At 43.4% G+C, this 20,115-nt stretch overlaps 1 protein-coding gene across 3 annotated transcripts in view; it reads left to right on the top strand.

Moving 5' to 3' along the window:
- Positions 1 to 1,132: 1,132 nt before the first annotated feature.
- DGKG (diacylglycerol kinase gamma) overlaps positions 1,133 to 20,115 on the top strand; it is a 155,564-nt gene continuing 136,581 nt past the window's right edge. For all 3 annotated transcript variants that reach the window (XM_041002737.1, XM_041002736.1, XM_041002735.1), the window contains exons 1-2: positions 1,133 to 1,399; positions 17,196 to 17,272. In XM_041002737.1, coding sequence (XP_040858671.1) covers positions 1,333 to 1,399; positions 17,196 to 17,272 — 144 coding nt within the window. In that variant the 5' untranslated portion in view covers positions 1,133 to 1,332. The remainder of the gene's footprint in view (positions 1,400 to 17,195; positions 17,273 to 20,115) is intronic.

Genomic DNA, 20,115 nt, shown 5'->3' with positions numbered 1-20,115 from the left:
TCTATTCTATTCTATTCTATTCTATTCCATTCCATTCCATTCCATTCCATTGTTTTAAATGCTGGTGCTAACACATTACATTCATTTAACATTCTGCAAAATGAATTTGACGACCAAAGGTATGAAACACTCCTGCTAGGAAAGGCTCAAAGGGGAAGACGCTGTGCAGGTGTTTGTGTGACTTTCCCCCCCCCCCCCGCCCCCCCCGCTCCTTCCATTCCCTCAGGCTATCCCATGCCTCTCTGCCTGCCAATCTAACTGGTTTTTATGGTTCTGAGGAGACAGAGAACCAGTGGCTTCAGTCACTAGATGTCAGCCAGCCTAGGAAGTCACTGAGTCTCCCAGATGGTTTGCCGGAGGAAGTTAAGCAGGTATCATGGTGGAGTTTATAAGCCAGTGGAGGGCAGACTAGTCCACCTTTCAAGTTATTCCACATAAGCTACAGTGCCTCAAATCTCTCCTGAGGCTGCCAAGAGCCTAAGGCTGCAAGGATGCCTTTAGAGAATCCTGATGACAGTTCTGGTGAGATACTTGAAAATCCTAAATGGGATAGCTCCGTGCCAGCATTCCATGTGGGATCTGGTTCAAGCCCTGGCTAATGCAGTTCTCATCCAGCTCCCTGTGGAGACAGAGGAAGAACCCATGTGGGAGACTTGGAGGAAACTCCTGGTTCCTGGTCTTGACTCCTGGCTTCAGTTTGGCCTAACCTTGGCCATTGTGGCCATTTGGGGAGTGAAACAACATACAAAAGGTTCTCTCGGTCTCATCCATACATCCTCTGTCGACACTGCCTTACATCACAATGAATGAATAAATAATACATAAATTTTAAAAACTTAAAAAGCCAATCCCCAGGGCTCAGGAGTGCAGCCTGCGTGTGCACGCAGACCAGGGTCAGCCACCCAAACCCCAATCCAGCTAACAACTGGACTTCACTGCTCTCATTGTTCTGGTTGCCTCCTTCAGACCTGGCTGGGAGGCAGAGGCACTCTTCCCTCGCAGCCCATTGAACTATTACTCCCTGAACGTCTTGCTGTAGAGAACATGGGTTGATTTTTTAAAAAATTCTGCTTACAGTGTCTTTTCTGCTTTTTCCCTAGGAAGACTCAGGATTTCCGGATCTTCCTAACCACAGAAAGGAAAATGTTGCCTGAGGAATAGACCAAGTGTGTACTCACCTGTTGCTGCCAAGGACTTGTGGGGGCTCTGAGAAATCTCCTGACAGTGTAGCCACTGTATATTTGCAATGAGCCAGAGCCTAGTCTGGGCTTCCCCGTGATAAACAGAACTCCAGCCCTGGCCGAGGCTTTCAGCCCCTAACCAAGTGCAAATATGAGTGAAGAACTGTGGGTCTCTCTCACTGCAGAAGAATTTGACCAGCTCCAGAAGTACTCTGAGTGTAAGTAAGCAGACCAACAGCCCTGGGATAGTATTTCCCCCTTGCCCAGGAAATGGCTTCCGGAGGTCGGTACAGTATCATCACTGCAAAGCCATGGGGACAACGGTGAACCTCCTGGCTTCTATTGAAACACAAAATCAGTGTCTTTAAAGTAAAAGAATCATTATTGTCAGGCTCTATAGGCAGCACCTGCTCACCATAGAAGTTTGGAATATAATGTCCTTGAAAAGAACTAGAATAGTTTAGAAATCACCAGTTAACTCTGCGGCACAGCTCTTCTGTGCACCTTACTTTACAGGTGACATTTGCACTGGGTGCAGCTTTTTATGTTTACTTTGTTTAGCTAACATGATCATAAGTGTTTTGCTCTTTTTTTCCCAGCATTCATACAACTTTACTTTTCAGATAGATTTTATGGCAAGAAAGCTATATATCTACCATTTTTAGAAGATTGGCTAAGGTAAAGTCTGCACATTCTTTTTTTTTTAAAGATTTATTTTTATTATTTTTTCATTGGAAAGGCGGATATACAGAGAGGAGAGACAGAGAGGAAGATCTTCCGTCCGATGATTCACTCCCCAAGTGAGCGCAACGGGCCGATACTATGCCAATCCGAAGCCAGGAGCCTCTTCCGGGTCTCCCACGCGGGTGCAGGTTCCCAAAGCTTTGGGCCGTCCTCGACTGCCTTCCCAGGCCACAGGCAGGGAGCTGGAAGGGAAGTGGGGCTGCCGGGATTAGAACCGGCGCCCATATGGGATCCCGGGCGTGCAAGGCGAGGACCTTTAACCACTTGCGCCACCGCGCCGGGCCCCAAGTCTGCACTTTCTAATAATTCTTGGATCAGTCAAAGCACCTTAAACCATGTGTTAGGAGTTTCTTCGGATCTACTGTGTTTTGTGAAACAGTCAACAGACTGTTGTCTCCACAGGCTACTGTAAGTGTGCTTGATGCCCTTAACTTCATATTGGTCAAGGATGCCTTTCTTCACATACACATCAGCTTGGTAGTATTTTACTCCTAATAACAGAATGTTGAAGAGCTGCAGCCCATGTGGTTAGAATATTGCTTAATTCTATTCACTGCAATAAGGCCTACAATGTGTCCGCCCTCCAGTTGCTGTTGTGCGGGGCAGTCTCCTAGGAGCCTACCACTGGCCTGGGAGAATGGACATCTGGCTCAAGTGCACACTCTGCCTCTTGCTGCTGTCTGTGATGTGACAGCCCTTGCATCCCTGAACCCCACCCCTCTACAGTGTAGTGGGAGCTTTGGTCTCTTCAGGCCCTGATGTCCTCTGACCCTATTGCTGCTTAAGACCAATGGATGATACATTTGTTACCTAGGGTAACTGTTACTTGTCAGCTTCTTTCCCAACACCCTGGAGCTGTGCCCTCTTGTCTGATCTGGATGGTTTACAGAACCTCTATAATATATTGACAAAGAGCAGGCAATCGTCCTCCTGGGCAAATTCAATTTCATTCAGTCTGCTCTGTAGGTCTGCAAAATACCAAGTCCTGTCAGGAATGAAGTACAAAGACAAGACCTATGCTTGAGGGATCAGAATCTCCTTGGGGACCAGGAATGTGCTTATGACATCTGAGCACAGCGGGAAGGCAGCAGATATGTAACTTCAGTGGCGTGAACCAACCTGAGCACATCGATGAGAAGGGAGGGCATGCCAGCAGAATGTGGTGCTTCCTTAGGCTGCAAGCACACTGCTGTGGCATGCATGGACTCAGCCACATACCTGTTGCCTCAGACTTTGGGAGATGAGAAGTCTCAAATCAAGGGGTCACAGGGCTGCCACTTTATGAGGACTGTGAAGGAAGCCTTATCCCTCCTTGGCTTGCAGAGGATCAGGTGTGTGTCCTGGAGTGTGTGCCTGTGTCTAAATGCCTCCTTTTCCCAAGGACACAGTGTTAGCTTGGACCCATCCTACTCTAGCGTGGCCTCGTCTTGACCAGTTACATCTTAGTAACTCTGTGTGAGGTCATACCCTGAAGTCCTGGTGTAAGGACTTCAACATATGAATTTAACAGAGAGGAGACACTATTGAAGCTGTAACAAAAGACTGAGATCTTTCCTAATGCATCTGGGAAAGCAACGAAGGATGGTGCAAGTGCTCAGGTCCATGCTACTGACCCGAGAAACCCAGGTAAAGCTCTGGGCTTCAGCCTGGCCCAACCTGAGCTATTGCAGCCATTTGGGGAGTGGATCAGCAAATGAAAGACCTCTGTCTCTAGATCTAGCTCTGCTTTTCAAATAAATAAATATTTCAAAATAAAATGTAGGTATTAAATAGGGAGTGAGAAATGGAAGAAAAAGCAGGAGCCATGGGGAAAGGGTGGAAAGGACAGCTCCTGAGCTGGATGCAGAGGAGGGTCAAGGAAAAAGAGAGGCAAGGGAGGAAGTAGGACGGATGGAGGGTACAGGAAGCCTTGGGCCAGCAAGTTCAAAATGTGGGCCTAGGGCCAAGGTGGCAAAATGTAGAGCCACTGATCTGTGCAGTATAATTGGATCAAGCAGGGTTCTTTGGGTGAGATCTAGTCTGAGCCCAGGAATGTGGAATGTAGCAATGAACAGATGCTAATTTGTGGAAATTGTGGTGGATGTCTCAGCAAAACTGATAGAACAAAGGGGAACCATTCAAGATATTTCAAGGACTAAATCTGTACAAAACAAGTGACATTTGGATGCAGGGCTGGTGGGCCCCACTTGGGAAGGTTGATTTTGAGATAATGATGACAACTCCACTGACGCATTCACAGGCATCGGCCATCAGAAAGCCAGGAATGAATAAGACACAGCTCCCATCCCCAGAGAGCTCATAGCCTGGAATGGGGAAAAGATAAACACGATTCAAACAGTGAGGGAGCAGGCATGGCCCTACTTAAGAAGTGGGGAGCTTGGGGCAAGGTCTCACTCTCCATGGTGGGAGACTGTGCAATGCACCTGCCACTGGGAAGGGGTATTCTTGGACTCCAAAATGGGGTATTCCAAGCCTTGGAAGAAGCTTGAACATGTGCAGGGACGTAAGAAAGACTGCGTGGGAGGTGCCAAGAACCACAAGCAGTTCACAGGTGGGGAGCTTAGAGCATGCCTCGGTGCCAGGTAGGGGTTAGGGGTGGGAGTCGAGGAAGCAGTGGTGAGCCCAATAGAACCCCTTTCCATTATGGAAGTTCTGCTTGCTAAGGAATGTGTCTGGGGGGCCCAGGAATGGATGAAGTAGGGATTGAATGGCAATTAGTAAGAGGTTAGACTACAGCTCTGACTTAGGAATCCTGTGTGACTCAGCAGGCCAAAAAAAGTGGTAAGAATGGAGAGAGCAGAAATGTCAGAAGAGAGGGGAGGACGTTGAATGAGGCTCTCTGGGACGCCCGCAGTGGGCACTCGGGGTGGGTAAAGGAGGCAGAAGAAGACACTGAGGAGGAGTTGGAGAACCAGGAGAGTCCAGGATGCTACAGGGAGCAGAGGGAAATGTAGCACAGGCTTCCCAGAGGGCGGGGTGGGGAGACTCAAAAGGTGCTGTCTGTGGGCTTTCCTGTGGTCTGGGTCTTTTCTTTACCTGCCATGCTGTCCTCCTCTTGTCCCTGCCCAGGGCTAGATGGGGCGCTCTGGTACTGCTGTTCCCACGGGAGAGCAGGAGAGATCATGATTCTTGGAACATGACTCATCCTCAGAGGAAACCCTGAGAAAGCCCCTAACACCAATTTGAGATGCATTCTGGTATTCAGTCAGCTTGCATTGCCATGGCAACTGCTCTTCCATAACTGCATAAACAGGAGTTTTACAATAGAGAAATAATGAAGTGTGCAGCCTAAGAATAGACAACTTCTACCAATGGGGCTTCCAAATAGGAAAGGCTCCACTGTGCCTGGATCCACCGGGCACTATCAGAACCTTCTAGATGACGTGCTCTATGGAAGGAGAGTCATCTGAAAGCTGCGGTCAGAGGTATATACATTTATTTTCCACAATCCTGTGTGCCTGTACACACCCATGTCCTTTGAAGTTCCCTCATGAAGTCAATTATGTCTTCTGAATTAACAATGTAAACTGCTTGTCAAAAAAGACAAATCTACGTCAAGATATTTATATAATACAATAACAACATTCTGAAAACCAGAGAGGTGAGACTTGAATGTGTCTAGGGTATTATTTCCCAGCAATAATCCCTAACTACTATATTTGAGTACAATGTAGGTATCAAAAGAAATACTAAAATATGTATGTACAAGTCTTTGAAATAGTTTGTGGAAAATGATGAAAAGGTTGTCCTAAGGAAGCAGTGCTTGGTGCAGCAGTTCAGGTTCTGCTTGGCAGCAGAAGATGACCGAAATCCTTCAACCAGGAGATAGAGTTCCAGGCCCCTGGCCCTGGTCAGTTCCACCCCTGGCTGTTGGGGAATAAAGCAGCAGATGCACGATCTCTTCTGTGCATGTGTCTCTCCACCTCTTTCTGTAACTCTGCCTTTAAAATGAATGAATGAATGAATGAATCTTAAAAACTGGATGCTGCTTCAGATGTCCGTAAGCATATTGGAGCACCTGGGTTTGAGTTCTAACTTTGCCTTCCATTAAGCTTCCAGCTAATCTATACCCTGGAAAGCTGCAGATGATGGATGAAGTGCTTGGGCATTTGCCACCCATGTGGATGGAGTTCCTGGCTCCTGGCTTCAGCCTGAAGAGCCCAGGTTATCGTGGCTACTTGGGGAATGAACCAGTGGATGCAAGATCTCTCACTGTCTCTTTCACTATCTCTGTCTCACTGCCTTTCAAATACAATGAAAGTAAATGGAAATACTTTTTTAAAGACACTTATGTTTATTTTCTTTTTAAAATTTAACTTCTGCTTCTTCTTATTATTATTATCATTTTATGGTACAGTTCCATAGGCCCTGGGATTTCCCTTATCCCCTATCTAGTTCCCACCCCTCCCACTGAGTTCCCCTATATCATTACTATAGTATAGTTCTTCATAAACAGCCGTATATCCATCATTGTGGCCATGGGCAATGGCAGAGGGTCCAGCATCCATTGTCAAGATATTAGTAAACAGTTTCATTGGAAGTCCATCTTTGCCTGGTGGTAGAGATGCATACTGCACTGTATCCTCATATCTGGATATGATAGTCTGCATCACACAGTTACTTTACATCCCCTTAAATGAAAGCCACAAAACAAATCAACAACAGGAAGAAAAATGAAAATTTACAATGCCATGAAGTTAAATAACATTCTACTGAATGACTAATGTGTCGCTGAAGAAATGAAAAAGGAAATCAAGAATCTTCTTGAAGAAAATGATGCTAATGTATGATTTATGAGTCATTGAAGAATTTGATCACAACAAAATGTTTCCAAGAGATGAAACTAACAAAAGCCAATTAAAAGCCGTGAAGTACAGTTTCTGCTGATCTTTGTTGGTGAGATATGTCTTCTGTAGGCAACAAATAGATGGGTTTTGGTTTTCTTAATACGGTCTACTAATCTATGACATTTGATTGATGAGTTTAAGCCATTTACATACAGTGTTAATATGAATGGGTGGTTATTTGGTCCTGTCATTTTAGCAATGGGTTGTTCATTGATTTAGTCTTCGGTTATCATTTTACTGGGATGTTCTTCACATTTGCCTTTGGTTTTGGTGGGTGCTATTCCTTTTCTCTGTCAAGAGAACATCTTTAAGCTTCATTTGTAGGCAGCTTTGGAAGAGGCATATTCTTTTAAATGTTCTTCATTGTGGAAGAATTTTATTTCATTTTCAAAGACAAAGGAAAGCTTCACTGGGTATGTTATCCTCGACTGACAATTTTTGCTTTTACAATCTGGAATATGTGGCTCCATTCTCTTCTGGCCTGTAGAATTTCCTGTGAGAGATCTCCTGTGAGTTTAATTGGCATTTCTTTATATGTCAGTTCATTTTTTTCACGTGCACATCTAAGGATTTTTTTCTTAGGTTCAATTGAAGAGAGTTTGATTATCATATGTCCTGGTGAAGGCTGCTTTTGTTCAACCCTGTTGGGAGCTCTGTGCCCTCCTGGATGCTGTTTCTCAATTCTTTCTCTAGATTAGGGAAATTTTCCCTTTTGCAAACCCAGTTTCTCTTTCTGCACCTTCTGGGACTCCCATAACTCTTACATTTGGCCTTTTAATAGTGTCTTTCAATTCTTGAATACCTTTTTTAGCCTGATGCAGCTCTGCTTCCAGCTTTTTGTTTGTGTTCCCCTGGTGACAGGAAATATCTTCCAATTCTGAGATTCTTTCTTCTACCTCCTTCATTCTATTTTGGAGACTCTCCACTGTACTTTTAATTTGCTCCACTGTATTCTTCATTTCTGATGTGTCAGCTTTCATTTGATTCATTTCCAGTGTGACATGTCCCTTAAATTCTTTGAATGTCTGCTTTACGTGTTTCTCGTTGATGATCAGAAGCTTTATAACAAGTGTTTTGAATTCTGTATCCCACATTTCTCAATGCCTTCCTCAGTTAACTCTGAGGTTTTGCTCCTTTGCAGAGGAGTCTTCAGTAATATTCATTGTGCCTTTGTCTCCTCTTTTGCTCTTGGTCATTGTACTTCTGGTTATCAGATTCTTCTCCTTGGGGCAGGTTTCTAAGCTCTGTCACCCACAGGTCTACAGTTCCATTTTATTTGTTGCAGTTGATACATGGCTCTTTGTTTGCAGTCAGTTTTGCCACTCCCTCCAGCAAGTTCCAGGTCTGGATTCTTATGTTAGATTTCCACCATGGTCTCCATAGCCCCAGTTTCTGATTCACCACTCTTCACCTCCTGTATACCATGCAGAGGCTGCACCATTGTCAGTACAACCTTTCTCCCACTTCTGGTTGGAGCAGGTCCCAGGATTAGGGGCACATCAGGAGCCCTATATAGCTAGGTTATTGGTGGTACTGATCTTGCTGGAATCTGTTGGCTGTTAGGTCTCAGGGCCACACAGACCTATTTTGACCCGTATGATGCCACAGTCGGTATTGGTTTTTGTGGGGGCCCAGTGCAATGCACTGAGCTCAGTGAGTTTGCTCTCAGCTCAGCACATGCACAGCTCACTGTTGTCCCTGCAGTCTTAAAGCCTTTCTCACACCATACAAAATGGCACATGATATGCCACTGCTAGAGTTCTTGATCTGCTGGCTGTCAGGTCTGAGGGCTACCTGAACCAATCTTGGGTGGAACCTGAGGGATGCATGTTGTTGCAGTTCATTGAGCCAGAAATGAGTTCACTCCCAGCTCAGTGCACATGTATTCCTATCCCATGGCCTTTGCCTCCTTAAACAAGATTGTTGCTGATTCAGCTCTAGTGGGGGGACTGGGCTGGGAAATCCACTCCATTCCTGAACTGCCTGTCTGGGAACTGCTGCTCTGTCTCTGTTCCTTGTCAAATCACACAGACCAGCAGGACGGGCAGTTCTTTTTTGGGGGTTTATCTCCTAAGTTCATGATGAACATCGCTTCCCACCTTTTGCTGGTGGAGTTCCAGCTGCCGCTACAATTCAGATCACTGCTCACTGAACGCTGCTGGGGTATCAGTCACTGCAACACCACACCTTTGTGTCTGCTGCTTTCCTGTGTCTGTCAGTCTCCAGGTACCCTTCTACTGTTGTTCTCTCCTCTCCTGTTTCCTGGAATGTGCCCTCTCTGCCTCACACTGGCTAATGTTTCTCCATGTGTTTAAACATGTCGTTACCCTGTTTTGGCATCTTGATTCTCTTTATGTTAATTTTTATGCTCAAAACTTTAAAATCCATGTCCAATTTTTATAGAGAAGCATCTTCCATGAACTTTTAGAAAATTTCTTTAAATTCATGGATTCCAGAATCATTTTTGCACCAAGCTGAGCATCTTTTAATTCCATTTTCCACATAATTTTGAATAACTCTTCTTACATGAGTACAAACATAAATATTAAGATGTACACACATACAGATCTGTATTTATGTGAAACACACTCAGAAATATGCATACTATGCCATTTTGTGAGCTGTTTTCGTCACCCTGACAATATGTTTCAGTTATCTGTTGCTGAGTCAAAACAACTTCAATTCTGGGCTTGAAAACAGCAACCGTTTGTTTTCTCCTTGATTCTCTGGGCCAGAATAGGGACAGGTTATGACTGGCAGCAATGGTCTCTGCTGCCCCATGTTCGGGCTTCAGGAGGGGAGCCTCAAATGCTGGCGAGTTAGGCATAGGCAGTTTATACACTTACGTGGTGGTGCCTGACACCTCACTCTGGCTCTCTCTCATCTTTCACATCAGTTTTCTTTTCAGCAGAATGGCCTGGATTTTACTATAGTAGAGGGCTATAATTATAGCCTGGAGTTCCATCATGAAGGCTCCAGGCTTCAGCTAATTGGAGCAGCTGCCTTCAGGCCTTTTCAGCACACGAAGCAGAGGCTCTAGAAAGTCTTTACTGGTCAAAGTGGCCACCGGCTCGGTCTGCAGTCAGTGGAATGGTGGAAAGGACTCCATGTTATGGAGGAGGGACTCACCTAGGGAGAGGAAGGGCTGATGTGGCCTTCACTGGAGCTTCACTAGCATGCAGTCTGTCGCTCAGCACTCTGCAGACGCATGTGATGAGTGGCTGCAGCGATCTCTCTTGGATGTCTCTACACTATCTCATTTTGCCACACCAGGATTGCGATCTTACGACATAGTTGTAGACTCAGAGCATCTACTGGGGCAAACAACAGCCACATTCAACCTACCCTGACTGACCGACCCTCTAGGGAAATGAGTTTATTTCTGGGTATCACAGTTTATAGTGGATTTGGACATACTGGAACTTGTTTGAGAAGTGCCACTGGCATGGTGAGGAGCCCCACAATCTAGTTATGAAGTTAATGTGCATATTTGCTGCAGAAGAGATGGGAAAGATGGGGCAGAGATTGTTGTATTAGATGGCTCATTGTTGCCAGGGGAACAAGTATTAGATTAATTGCCAGTGGCTGTGAGAGGTACTTCTGTGGCCAATGGAATAAATCATAGGAAAACTGTAGTTTAACATATGGAATGCATTAATTTCTAATGGTCCAAGTTTTCCAAGATGGAGTAGAATCGGCCTAACTGTAATTGTGTTTCCTTTCTCTACACGTGTTTGGTCAGGGTTGGCTGAGACCCAGTAGGGAAGATAAAAGCACTTGTTTTCTGACTAAATGACCTTCATTTGTCCTTCCAATATACCTGGTTTCTAAGTTTTAATCCAGAAGGCATTTACATTTCAATGATCTCCTGACAAAACTGGTGCGAACTGGAAGGAAGAGCAGATTTTTCTAGTTTTCGGTCACTTCTTTAAAATCTTCATTTTTCATGAATTAACTATCAGTTTGAGGGAACATGAGGGGGAAAGCCAGATGAAGCATCAATTCTACTTTTAGTTTTCTAAAAAGTTAGACCAAACATGTGCTACACCAGCCAGTGTCTGCCTAGATGGGGTAGAATTTTAAAGCTGAGATCTTAATCATCAGTTCCAACCTCTGTTCATTTCACAGGTGAGAACGGCCACATTGGGGAGAGCTAAGTGATTCATTTCATGTCACACAGCAGGAAAAAGGGAGGATAAGAACTAGAAATGAATTGTTTCAACTAGACTGCAAGTTCAGTTTGTTTCAATTCAGTTCCAACAACCATACCCTTTGTGACATTTGATTTGTCAATTCAATTATAACAGAACAAAAAATTCAAGTTACATTGAAAGAGAGTATTGAAAATTTTGCTATTAGGAAATGCCTTTTGTTAGAATCAGACTTTCAGATGTAGATATGTTTAATATTCAGACTCGTCAGTGGTAGTGGTAGTAGGGGAGTCAGAGGAAGTATTTGGGACTGTAGAACAATGTAAGGCTCTCGGTAGACATCACTGAACCCTGGCTGTTGATATTGGCCAATACAGAGAGACCTCCCCAAATGCTTGTTGCTCTTTCAGCAACGATTGACATTCTCTTCCTTCAGTATTAATGAGGATTCTAATCACAGGAATCATAGAATCTACAAATGTGGAGGACTCTCCAAGACGCAATGGCTCTTGCTCACTCTGTGACTCTGCCTTCAGACTAATCAGTACATCTCAGAAAAGGAAAGCCGTGACCACGTAGATCCAGTGCTCTTGGCATCCTGTGTCTTCCAAGAGCTTCAGAAAATGCTGTTCTTGATTCCTTAGAGTAATTACAAAATCCATTTATACAACCCAGACTTCATTGGAAGAAGGATAAGCTGGATCTTCTCTTTCCCATTCTTCCTGTGCCTACTCTCAGCTCTGCAGTGAAGCATCTCATACAGCCTTTCCATTCTGTGGAATGCACATTTCTCCAGTCGCAGCCCCATGGGCTTTTCTGTACTGTGACACACATGCCATAGCCATCAGCCCTACATTTGTAGAATTATTGCTCAGGACAGGTTGATCGAAATAAGAACCGTGGACCTGCATCCTTGGTATCACCGTGATCTTGTTCAAAATACAGAAACTCAGCCCCTGGCTCAGGCCTGCTGGGTCAGACTCTGCATTTTCACCAGGTTCCTGGGGATTGGTAAGCATGTTACAATTTGAGAAACTTCTGGAAAACTTTGAGGAGTGCAGAATTATTATGTACCTTAGAGTTTCCTTTTTAAAGGTTTATTTATTTTTATTGGAAAGGCAGATTTACAGAAAGATCTTCCATCCACTGGCTCACTCCCCAGGTGGCTGCAGTGACTGGAGCTCAGCCCATCCAAAGCTAGGAGCCAGGACCTTCCTCTGGATTTCCCATGTAGGTGCAGGGTCCCAAGGCTTTTGGCCATCCTCCACTACTTTCCCAGGCTACAAGTGGGGAGCTGGATGGGACGTAGAGCAGCCAGGACAAGAACTGGTACCCACATGGAATCTCAGAACTTGCAGGGTGAGGATTTGGCTGCTGAGCCACCATGCTGGATCTCTTAGAACTTCTTTGCCATATACGGGTTTTAGATTTGCCTTGGAGAACACTGATGGTTATTCTGGAATTTATCAGTTCTTACCTACAGGACAGTCTATACACTTGTGATTCTGGCCCAGCACAGCTAAAGATCTGCTGTGAACGCTGATGTTCTTGTTTTGTCTGCTTGTTCAGATGAAAGATATCCCCATCTGAGGTGCTTGTGAGAAGTGCCAGTTTTTTTCCTTATAAAGTCATTGATGTGATCAGGAATGAAGGGCTTGATTTAGGACTTATAATTCTTGGCACAAAAGGGATGATTCTAGATTGGAACCTTCTTGGTGCAACTTGATCATAAAAGAATCTTCCAAATGGCGAAACTGGTCACTGATGGTCCTACAAATCTGTATTAAGACAAGACCCTTGCCTTAGCAAGCAGATGAAAAGGTTAATCTGTTAGATTGAATTATTTAGTATTGTCCACTTAAGTAATGAAGAAATTTTATTATATGTGCTGCCGAAGTGAGCACAAGTAATGAAGGAATTTTAGATTTAGTACATTACAAGGTTGTTCCCCTCAACCCCTTTAGCAATGATTATTTAACAAGTTTAGTTTCTTCTTAAGATAGCCTTTACTGGGTCTGATACTGTTTCTGCTGTGGTTGCTGCTCTAGTCCTGGCTGTTCCTCTTTGGCTCCATTCCCTGGCGATAATTCAGTACTCCTGCAAGATGGCCCAAGTGCTTGAGCCCCCGTTACCCATATGAGAGATCCAGATGGAGTTACTGGCTCCTGGCTCCAGCCTGAGCCAGCCCTGACCATTGCAACCATTTGGGGTGTGACCTGTAAGTGAAAAACCTCTGTCTCTATAACTTGGTTTGCCAATGAATAATTTTTTAAAAAGATGGTCTTTACTTACAAGAATAAAATCATGTCACACAACAGCAGTCCTCAACATTGACTGTACATTGGATTTCTCAGGCAGCTATTAAACATGCCATGCCAGAGGTTTCCCTAGAGATACTGACTTAACCAATCTGGGACAAGGCTTGGTTTTAGTGTGTCGAGGGTTCCCTAGTTGATTCCAGCATTCAACCAGGCTTGAGTGCCACTGTCCCAGAGGAAGAGCCATACCAATGTTCCTGTGTCCAACAAACCTGATAGCTTGTCACCTTACTTAGATCTGTGGTAGAGTGAATCACTGCAAAGCTGTGAGTTTCCTCTTCTCTAGAAATATTATTACACTAGAGGCTAAGTATGGAGGCTTGGGTAAAACATATAAAGTGACCAGGAAAGTACTGAGCATATAATAAGCACTTGACAAAACCAAAGTTGTGACAAAGAACAGTGAACATGGTTGGCCCTATTTTGCACACTTGGAAATTAAATGTGCTGTTTTCTAGGTGCGGGGGTGGCAGTGGTGGTGGGATGTGATCTGGGCCCCAACAGAGCAGTGTGCCACTGAGGTTATGCTTTGGAGCTCATGGATGGTACCTGTAATGAAGTCAGGGGATTATCCAAAAGAACTTCTCATTGGTCCTAAGGCAGAATAGAACAATAATCTTCAAAGCTGACTACCCAGGTGGAGCACCCACTTACTCCTCAGGGTGAGAGAAATCTGTCCAGAACCCTACTGAAAGGAAAGCTGACATAGGGCTGTCATAACGCTGAGGGAAAGCGATGTGTCTAAAATTTAGGATTAGGTTGTTTCCGGATGTTAAAAATATTATTGATGATATTTGCAATAAAACCCAAAAATTAAATTGAAATAAATATGTGTTGAGGAATCATTCCACCTACCTACCCATCACAGAGAGATAGTCAGAAGTCTCTTTGATTGTGTTTTAAACTTCTTTTCAAAATGTTAATCAGATTTCTTGAGATAGATGTCTTCCCTATGTTTTCTTTTTAAAATGTTTTCTGTAATATGAGCAATGACGTGTGTGTGTGATTTAAATATAAAGAAGGACTTTGCAGCACTTCTAGAACCAAAGAATCGCTGCAATCATGAACTATGGAACTTTTAAAAATGTGATGATAATATCAAAGGTGTATAAATATAGTTAAATCACTCCCTAGTTCTCAGTAAAAAAAAAAAAATGCTGACTATTCACTACTCTTGCAGAAGTCATACCATTTGCATTTTTAAAACTTTAGCTACTCTGAGCTGAAAACTTCCATTAAAATCGTTTTTTTTTTCAAGATAATTAAGCTGCCTATAGAATAATTTGAGTATATTTGTGACCTTAACTGAGCTCTGACCTAATTCTTAATTCTTTATTTCTAATCCCAGAGAGGCCTTATGAAAATAGAGACTTCATTATGTTCTTCCACAAAAAAAAAAAGGAAGAAAAGAAAGAACTTGAACAGTTCCACATTATGTCTTTAACTTAACATTCAAGAACTCACTCTGTCACTAACTTTAGTCAAGTGTTCAGTGCTGCTCATCTTCACGTGCCTGTTCACGGTTAACCTCCCAAGAATAACCCTTCCTCCTCATGTCTTTCTTCTCTCAAAGCTTTACTCATTCTTTACATCTCAGATCAGATGATACCTCCTTCACAGGACATCCCTTTCTCAATGCCATTTTCATCCAAATTTTACTTCTTTTAGCTCAGTATTTCTTAGAACTTCCTAGCTTAATACAGCATTAATTAGATTCGTCTTTGTGCTGAAAATGGTGTGGAAATAATAGGAACTAAAACTTAAGGGTAAAGTAACATACTTTTGATCCAGACTAGACCTAGGTTCAAACTCTGGCTCTTATTTCTGAATCCCAGCTGCTTCATCTCCAAGACAAAACACTACCAAATCTGGCCTGGATTGATAGGGCATGGTTTATGAGAAGATGCAAGCAAAGATTCCTAGTGAGGGGGTAACTATGATTACCACAATTATTCAGACCAGCTTCTCCAATGGCACATTAACAGTACTTTGCAGCATTGTACCATCTTTACTGTTTTCTGGATTTAATAGAAATAGTTCAAACTGAAGGCATTTGCTGCCTGGATCTTACTGAACTCTCAGGTTTTCAACATCTGTTTTGAATTTCAGAAAGATGTGTCCTTTTTTGGGCCACAGCAGAATTCTCTGTGGTATTTTAGTATTTTCTCATCCTGAAATGATCCAAACCTCTGCTTTATAAAAATCCAAATCAGTCTGGTCATGGACAACAGCCCACCCCATGTGTTCACCTGCTTTACCAAAGCCTAAGAGACCAGAACTCCCTGTACAAAAAGCTTGGACAGCAAAGAACACTCTGTAATGCTTTAATGACATTGCCCTTTGCTCGGGTATTTAAATTGCAGCTATAATGGAACTTGGAAGCTCCTTCTTACCCACCAGGTGGGATGTGCACAGGCCACAGAGACTCTGGTCTTTATGATTCTGGAGTGCTGATAATCATGCATGGTGCACTAAAAGTATGGCTCCAATAATTACAGGACCCCTTTCTTGGATCCTAATTGCCTTATTTTTTTTTTTTAAAAAAGCCATTGTTACCTCTAGCAGTTTCTGAGTTATTTCCTATGAAAAGCCATTTTCTAACCCACCAGTCTTCGGGAATCCCTTGGGTATGTTTTTGTCCTCTTAAAATACAAATGTAACATGTAGGGAACATTGAGAGGAAAGCATGGGCTAGTGGGGACAGCTCATCATCCAGAGACGTTCTATCAGAAATACGATAGAACTACCATAGGGACATTAAATTAGGCATGCTAATTATATGGTATAATTGAGGTTATGCTTTCGTGTCAGGATGAATAGCTCAATTCCCTACCACCATGAAGACAGAAAAGTAAAATTTAGAATACAGGAATAGCATTGTTAGATATCCTAGAATTAGAAGAAATAGCAGCTTGATGGGCAGCAATGGTTCAGCACCAAGGACAGGGCCCCTGGGCTTTAATGTTTCTACCATTAATGATTTTCTTATTTTAATGTTGAAATATCTGCTCACGGGTCAAGTGCAGTAGCTCAGCGGCTAAATTCCTCACATTGTATATGCCAGGATCCCATATTGGTGCCGGTTCATATCCTGGCAACCTTGCTTCCCGTCCAGCTCCCTGCTTGTGGCCTGGGAAAGTAGCCAAGGACAGCCCAAAACCCTTGGGACCCTGCACCCATGTCAGAGACCTGGAAGAGGCTCCTGGCTCCTGGCTCTGGATCAGCGCAGCTCTCACCATTGCGGCTGTTTGGGGAATGAATCAGTGGGGAAGATTTTTCCCTCTGGCTCTCAGATATACAAAGTCTGCATGTCTGACTTTGCAGTAAAAATAAATCTTAAAAAAATTTCTGCTCACATGTTCATACATTCATCTTCATAGTGTTCTTTTGAACATAGTTACACATTAGATTATTATAGTGCTGTGTACGACAGTACAGAGCTGTACGCAAGGTATCTGGGAGCTGGGAGGAAGTGATTAACTCTGCAGGTACCTACGGCAACTTCATGAAAGAGTCGGTATTTGAGCTGGATGTTAAAGATTGGGTGAAGTTTGCAAGACAGAGAAGGAATACTGTGAAACTGTGCATAGTGTATTCATAACCCTCTGGACTTGATGATTCTGATAAGTGGAATAAGTGGACACATAAGGAACAAGTGGTTTTTATTCTAAGCTTAGGGGGTTAAACTTTGTCCTGAGAAAACAAAAGTCATGAAGGGCTTTATGCAGGAGTGTGATCAGATGTATGTTTAAAAAAATAATTCACACAACAAGTAAGGGAATAAGCTGAAGAAAAATGAGAGAGCAGAGGGTGGATACAGGTTATGTTTCATCATATGATCTCCATTTGAGTGAGCGGTGCTGTGTCCTAACAGCGGCTAAACAGGGAGAGTGCATTGATTCTTGTCCGGTTGCCTGTATCCAAGTGATTCATATATAGGTTGTGTCTCTGCAGATTCCTCCAAGAAGATTAAGGATGTCTTGGCTGAATTTAATGAAGGTGGAAGCCTCAAACAATATGACCCACGCGAGGTAAGAATGTTTCCATTTCAAACCTTTAAAAGCCCTATATTCCAACCTTCCATAGTTTGTTGCCCTTGAGGACCTTAGTGTTTCTTAAAGAACTCACTCCTTGATATATTTTCCCCCTAAGTCTTCGTGAGCCGTTAGTACCACCCGGAAATGTACATTTCCCAAACCCAGTTACCCTTTTCACTGTCATACTTACCCTCCATCCACATGTCTCATTCACCCTCCCCTCATCGCTCTCACTTAAAAATGGCTATTTTTAATTTCGTTCAGAACACAGAAGCAAAGAGAAAACATCTTCCACGAAGTCCCTCACCCCATGTACCCAGCTATAAGTATTTTCTCCCGATAGCCATAAATAGATTCTCCGTGCTTTATCTAAGTCCAATTTCTCCACTTACGTATCCAGTTCCATCTTCTGTCTCTCACAGGCATTGCTTCAACAACATATCCTACCACCCCATCCTCCCTTCTCATTCTGTTTCTCTTGTCTCTGTGTCCATCTTTTTTACATTAACTTTCCTCTGTAAATTAGACTTTTTCCCATCAAATATAAGCATAGTGCTGTTTCTCCTTTTTAAAAAATATATTCTCTTGACTTTACTTCCTACAGATTCTAACTCATTTCTCTCCTACCCTTTATAGCAAAACGACACAAAAGGCCTGTCCATACCTACTGCCTCCAAATGATTTTTTTCCTACTTTTCTAAAAGCTCTTCGAGCATGTGTGAACCCCACTTCTGTACTAAATCCTCTGGTCAGGATAGCCAAGGACCTGTAGATATATAAACCCAGTAGCCATTTTACAGCAGAATCATGCAAATCCTCCTCTGTTTCCTTCCCTTGATTTTTCTGGCTATCCTCTTACCCTTCTTCTTGACATTTCCATTTAAAAGTCAAATAAGCATCTGCAACTTAACACAAGAAAAACAGATGCTCTTAATCTTCCCCTATAAAACCTTGTCTCCAGCAGTAATCCACATTTCGGCAAATGAGAACTCCACTTTTCAAATTATCCATCCTAAAAGTACGGAGTCATCATTGACTTTTCTCTTTCTCTCACATCCCACATTCAATTCATCAGCAAACTGTATCATTTCTACCTTCAAACTATGTGCCAAGAGAGCCTCTTCTCGCCATCTGTGCTGCTACCGTCCTGACCACAGTGTTCATCATTATATTTTGCCCAGATTATCCAAGTGTCTTCTGACTGGGCTCACTGCTTCTGTTCTTATCCTTTGAAGTCTGTTCTTTACACATGTCCTCAACAATCTGTTAAAGCATATGTCAGACCTTGTCACTCTTTTACACAGCAGTCTCCTTTGGCTCCCTTCACTGCTACTCAGAGCAAATTCAAGGTCATTATAGCCTGTGCGTCTCCCTCTTCTCTGACATCATGTCCAACTACTATCCCCCTTCTCTTTCCTTTCCTGCTGTATCAGCATCCTTGATCTGTCAGAAGTGCCAGTGCTGCCGTCACCTCAGTGCTGTTGCACTTACTGCACGTTTCCTCCTCAACACATCTACCCCCGTTCATTTTCATGCCTCCTTCCCAAGTGCAGGCTCAAGTCAGCTTCTCAGTGACTGCCACCCTCTTGATAAAACATTATAAGCCTTCTTCCCTGACATTTCTAATCCTCCTGCCCTGCTCTCTTTTTCTCCCTGGCACTTCCCACCACATGCCAAGCCATAGCATTTCCTTAGTTAATTGTTTGTCTTAACCACTGGAGTATTTGGGCTCACTGCTATGCCCCCCAGTGCTCAGCTTTATAGGAGACATTCTGTAAGTTTTTGTTCAATGAATGAATGAACAGACTACTTCCCTTTACTTTCAAATTCAATTTATTTAACACTTTTTGCTATCCTGGTTCTGTGTTGAATATCATAAAAGATATAAATGTAAAGAACCATAATTTCTGCTCTCTGGAACTTTCTTCCCACTAGCCGAATCAAGTTCAAGAGCAATAACCCTTAAACTTCTGCCTTTGCAATCAACTTGAAATATGGCCTTAAATGTTAATTTAGTCTCTTTAAGCCTCACTTTCCTCATCTGTGAACTAAAAATAATTTAAACACTGACATATGAGGATTGGAATTTTTTAAAGTTGGAAACTAGAGAGAAACAGAGACAAAGAGAGGTCTCTAGGCTCTGGCTTACTCCCCTAGATGCCTGCAACTGCTGAGACTGAATGAGTTTAAAGCTGGAATCCAGGAACTCAATCCAGGTCTCCCCAGAGTGACTGGGACTCATGGGACTCAATTACTCAAGCCATCACCCCCACCTCCCAGGGTCTGTGTTAGCAAAAAAGCTGGAGTCGGGACCCAAGCACCCAGATATGGGCATTCCAATTGTCATCCTAATTGCAGGCCAAATTCTCAACTCCTTTTATTTTTGTTCCCCTGCTGTTGGGTCCTTTTAGGAGGGCTGATTCCAGAAAGATAACTAATGAACAGAACTCACTTAGGGAGAGAATGGCCGCTTCCTAATTCAGGTTGTCATCTCTTAAACAAGCCTGAGTCGTTACCTTCTCTGCTGCAGACAGACTGAATCACCAGAGCCTGTGAGCTCAAGGTACACCTGAGAGAGGCTCTGGGGAGAATTCACCAGTTGCTGAGAGAATGGAGGAGGAGGGAAGCTGGCAGAACAGAAGCGAGATTGCCAGTGCATGTTTCATAGAACATTCCTGAGGAGAAGCCATGTAGAGAAGATAGCAGAGCTGGCAAAGAACTCCCTACCCTACATCCCAGATTCAGCTCCAAAAACAAGGGAACAAAGGCGACTGGGGGCGAGCGTCAGCCTGTCCTGTCCGCCCTGGGGCTGAGTGGGAGAGAACAATGTGGTCAGG

The sequence above is a fragment of the Ochotona curzoniae genome, unplaced genomic scaffold (genome assembly GCF_017591425.1).
Source record: "Ochotona curzoniae isolate NIBS_2020 unplaced genomic scaffold, NIBS_Ocur_1.0 scaffold_2587, whole genome shotgun sequence".
In the NCBI taxonomy this organism is placed as follows: domain Eukaryota; kingdom Metazoa; phylum Chordata; class Mammalia; order Lagomorpha; family Ochotonidae; genus Ochotona; species Ochotona curzoniae.
This window is presented reverse-complemented; position numbering and strand designations above follow the sequence as displayed.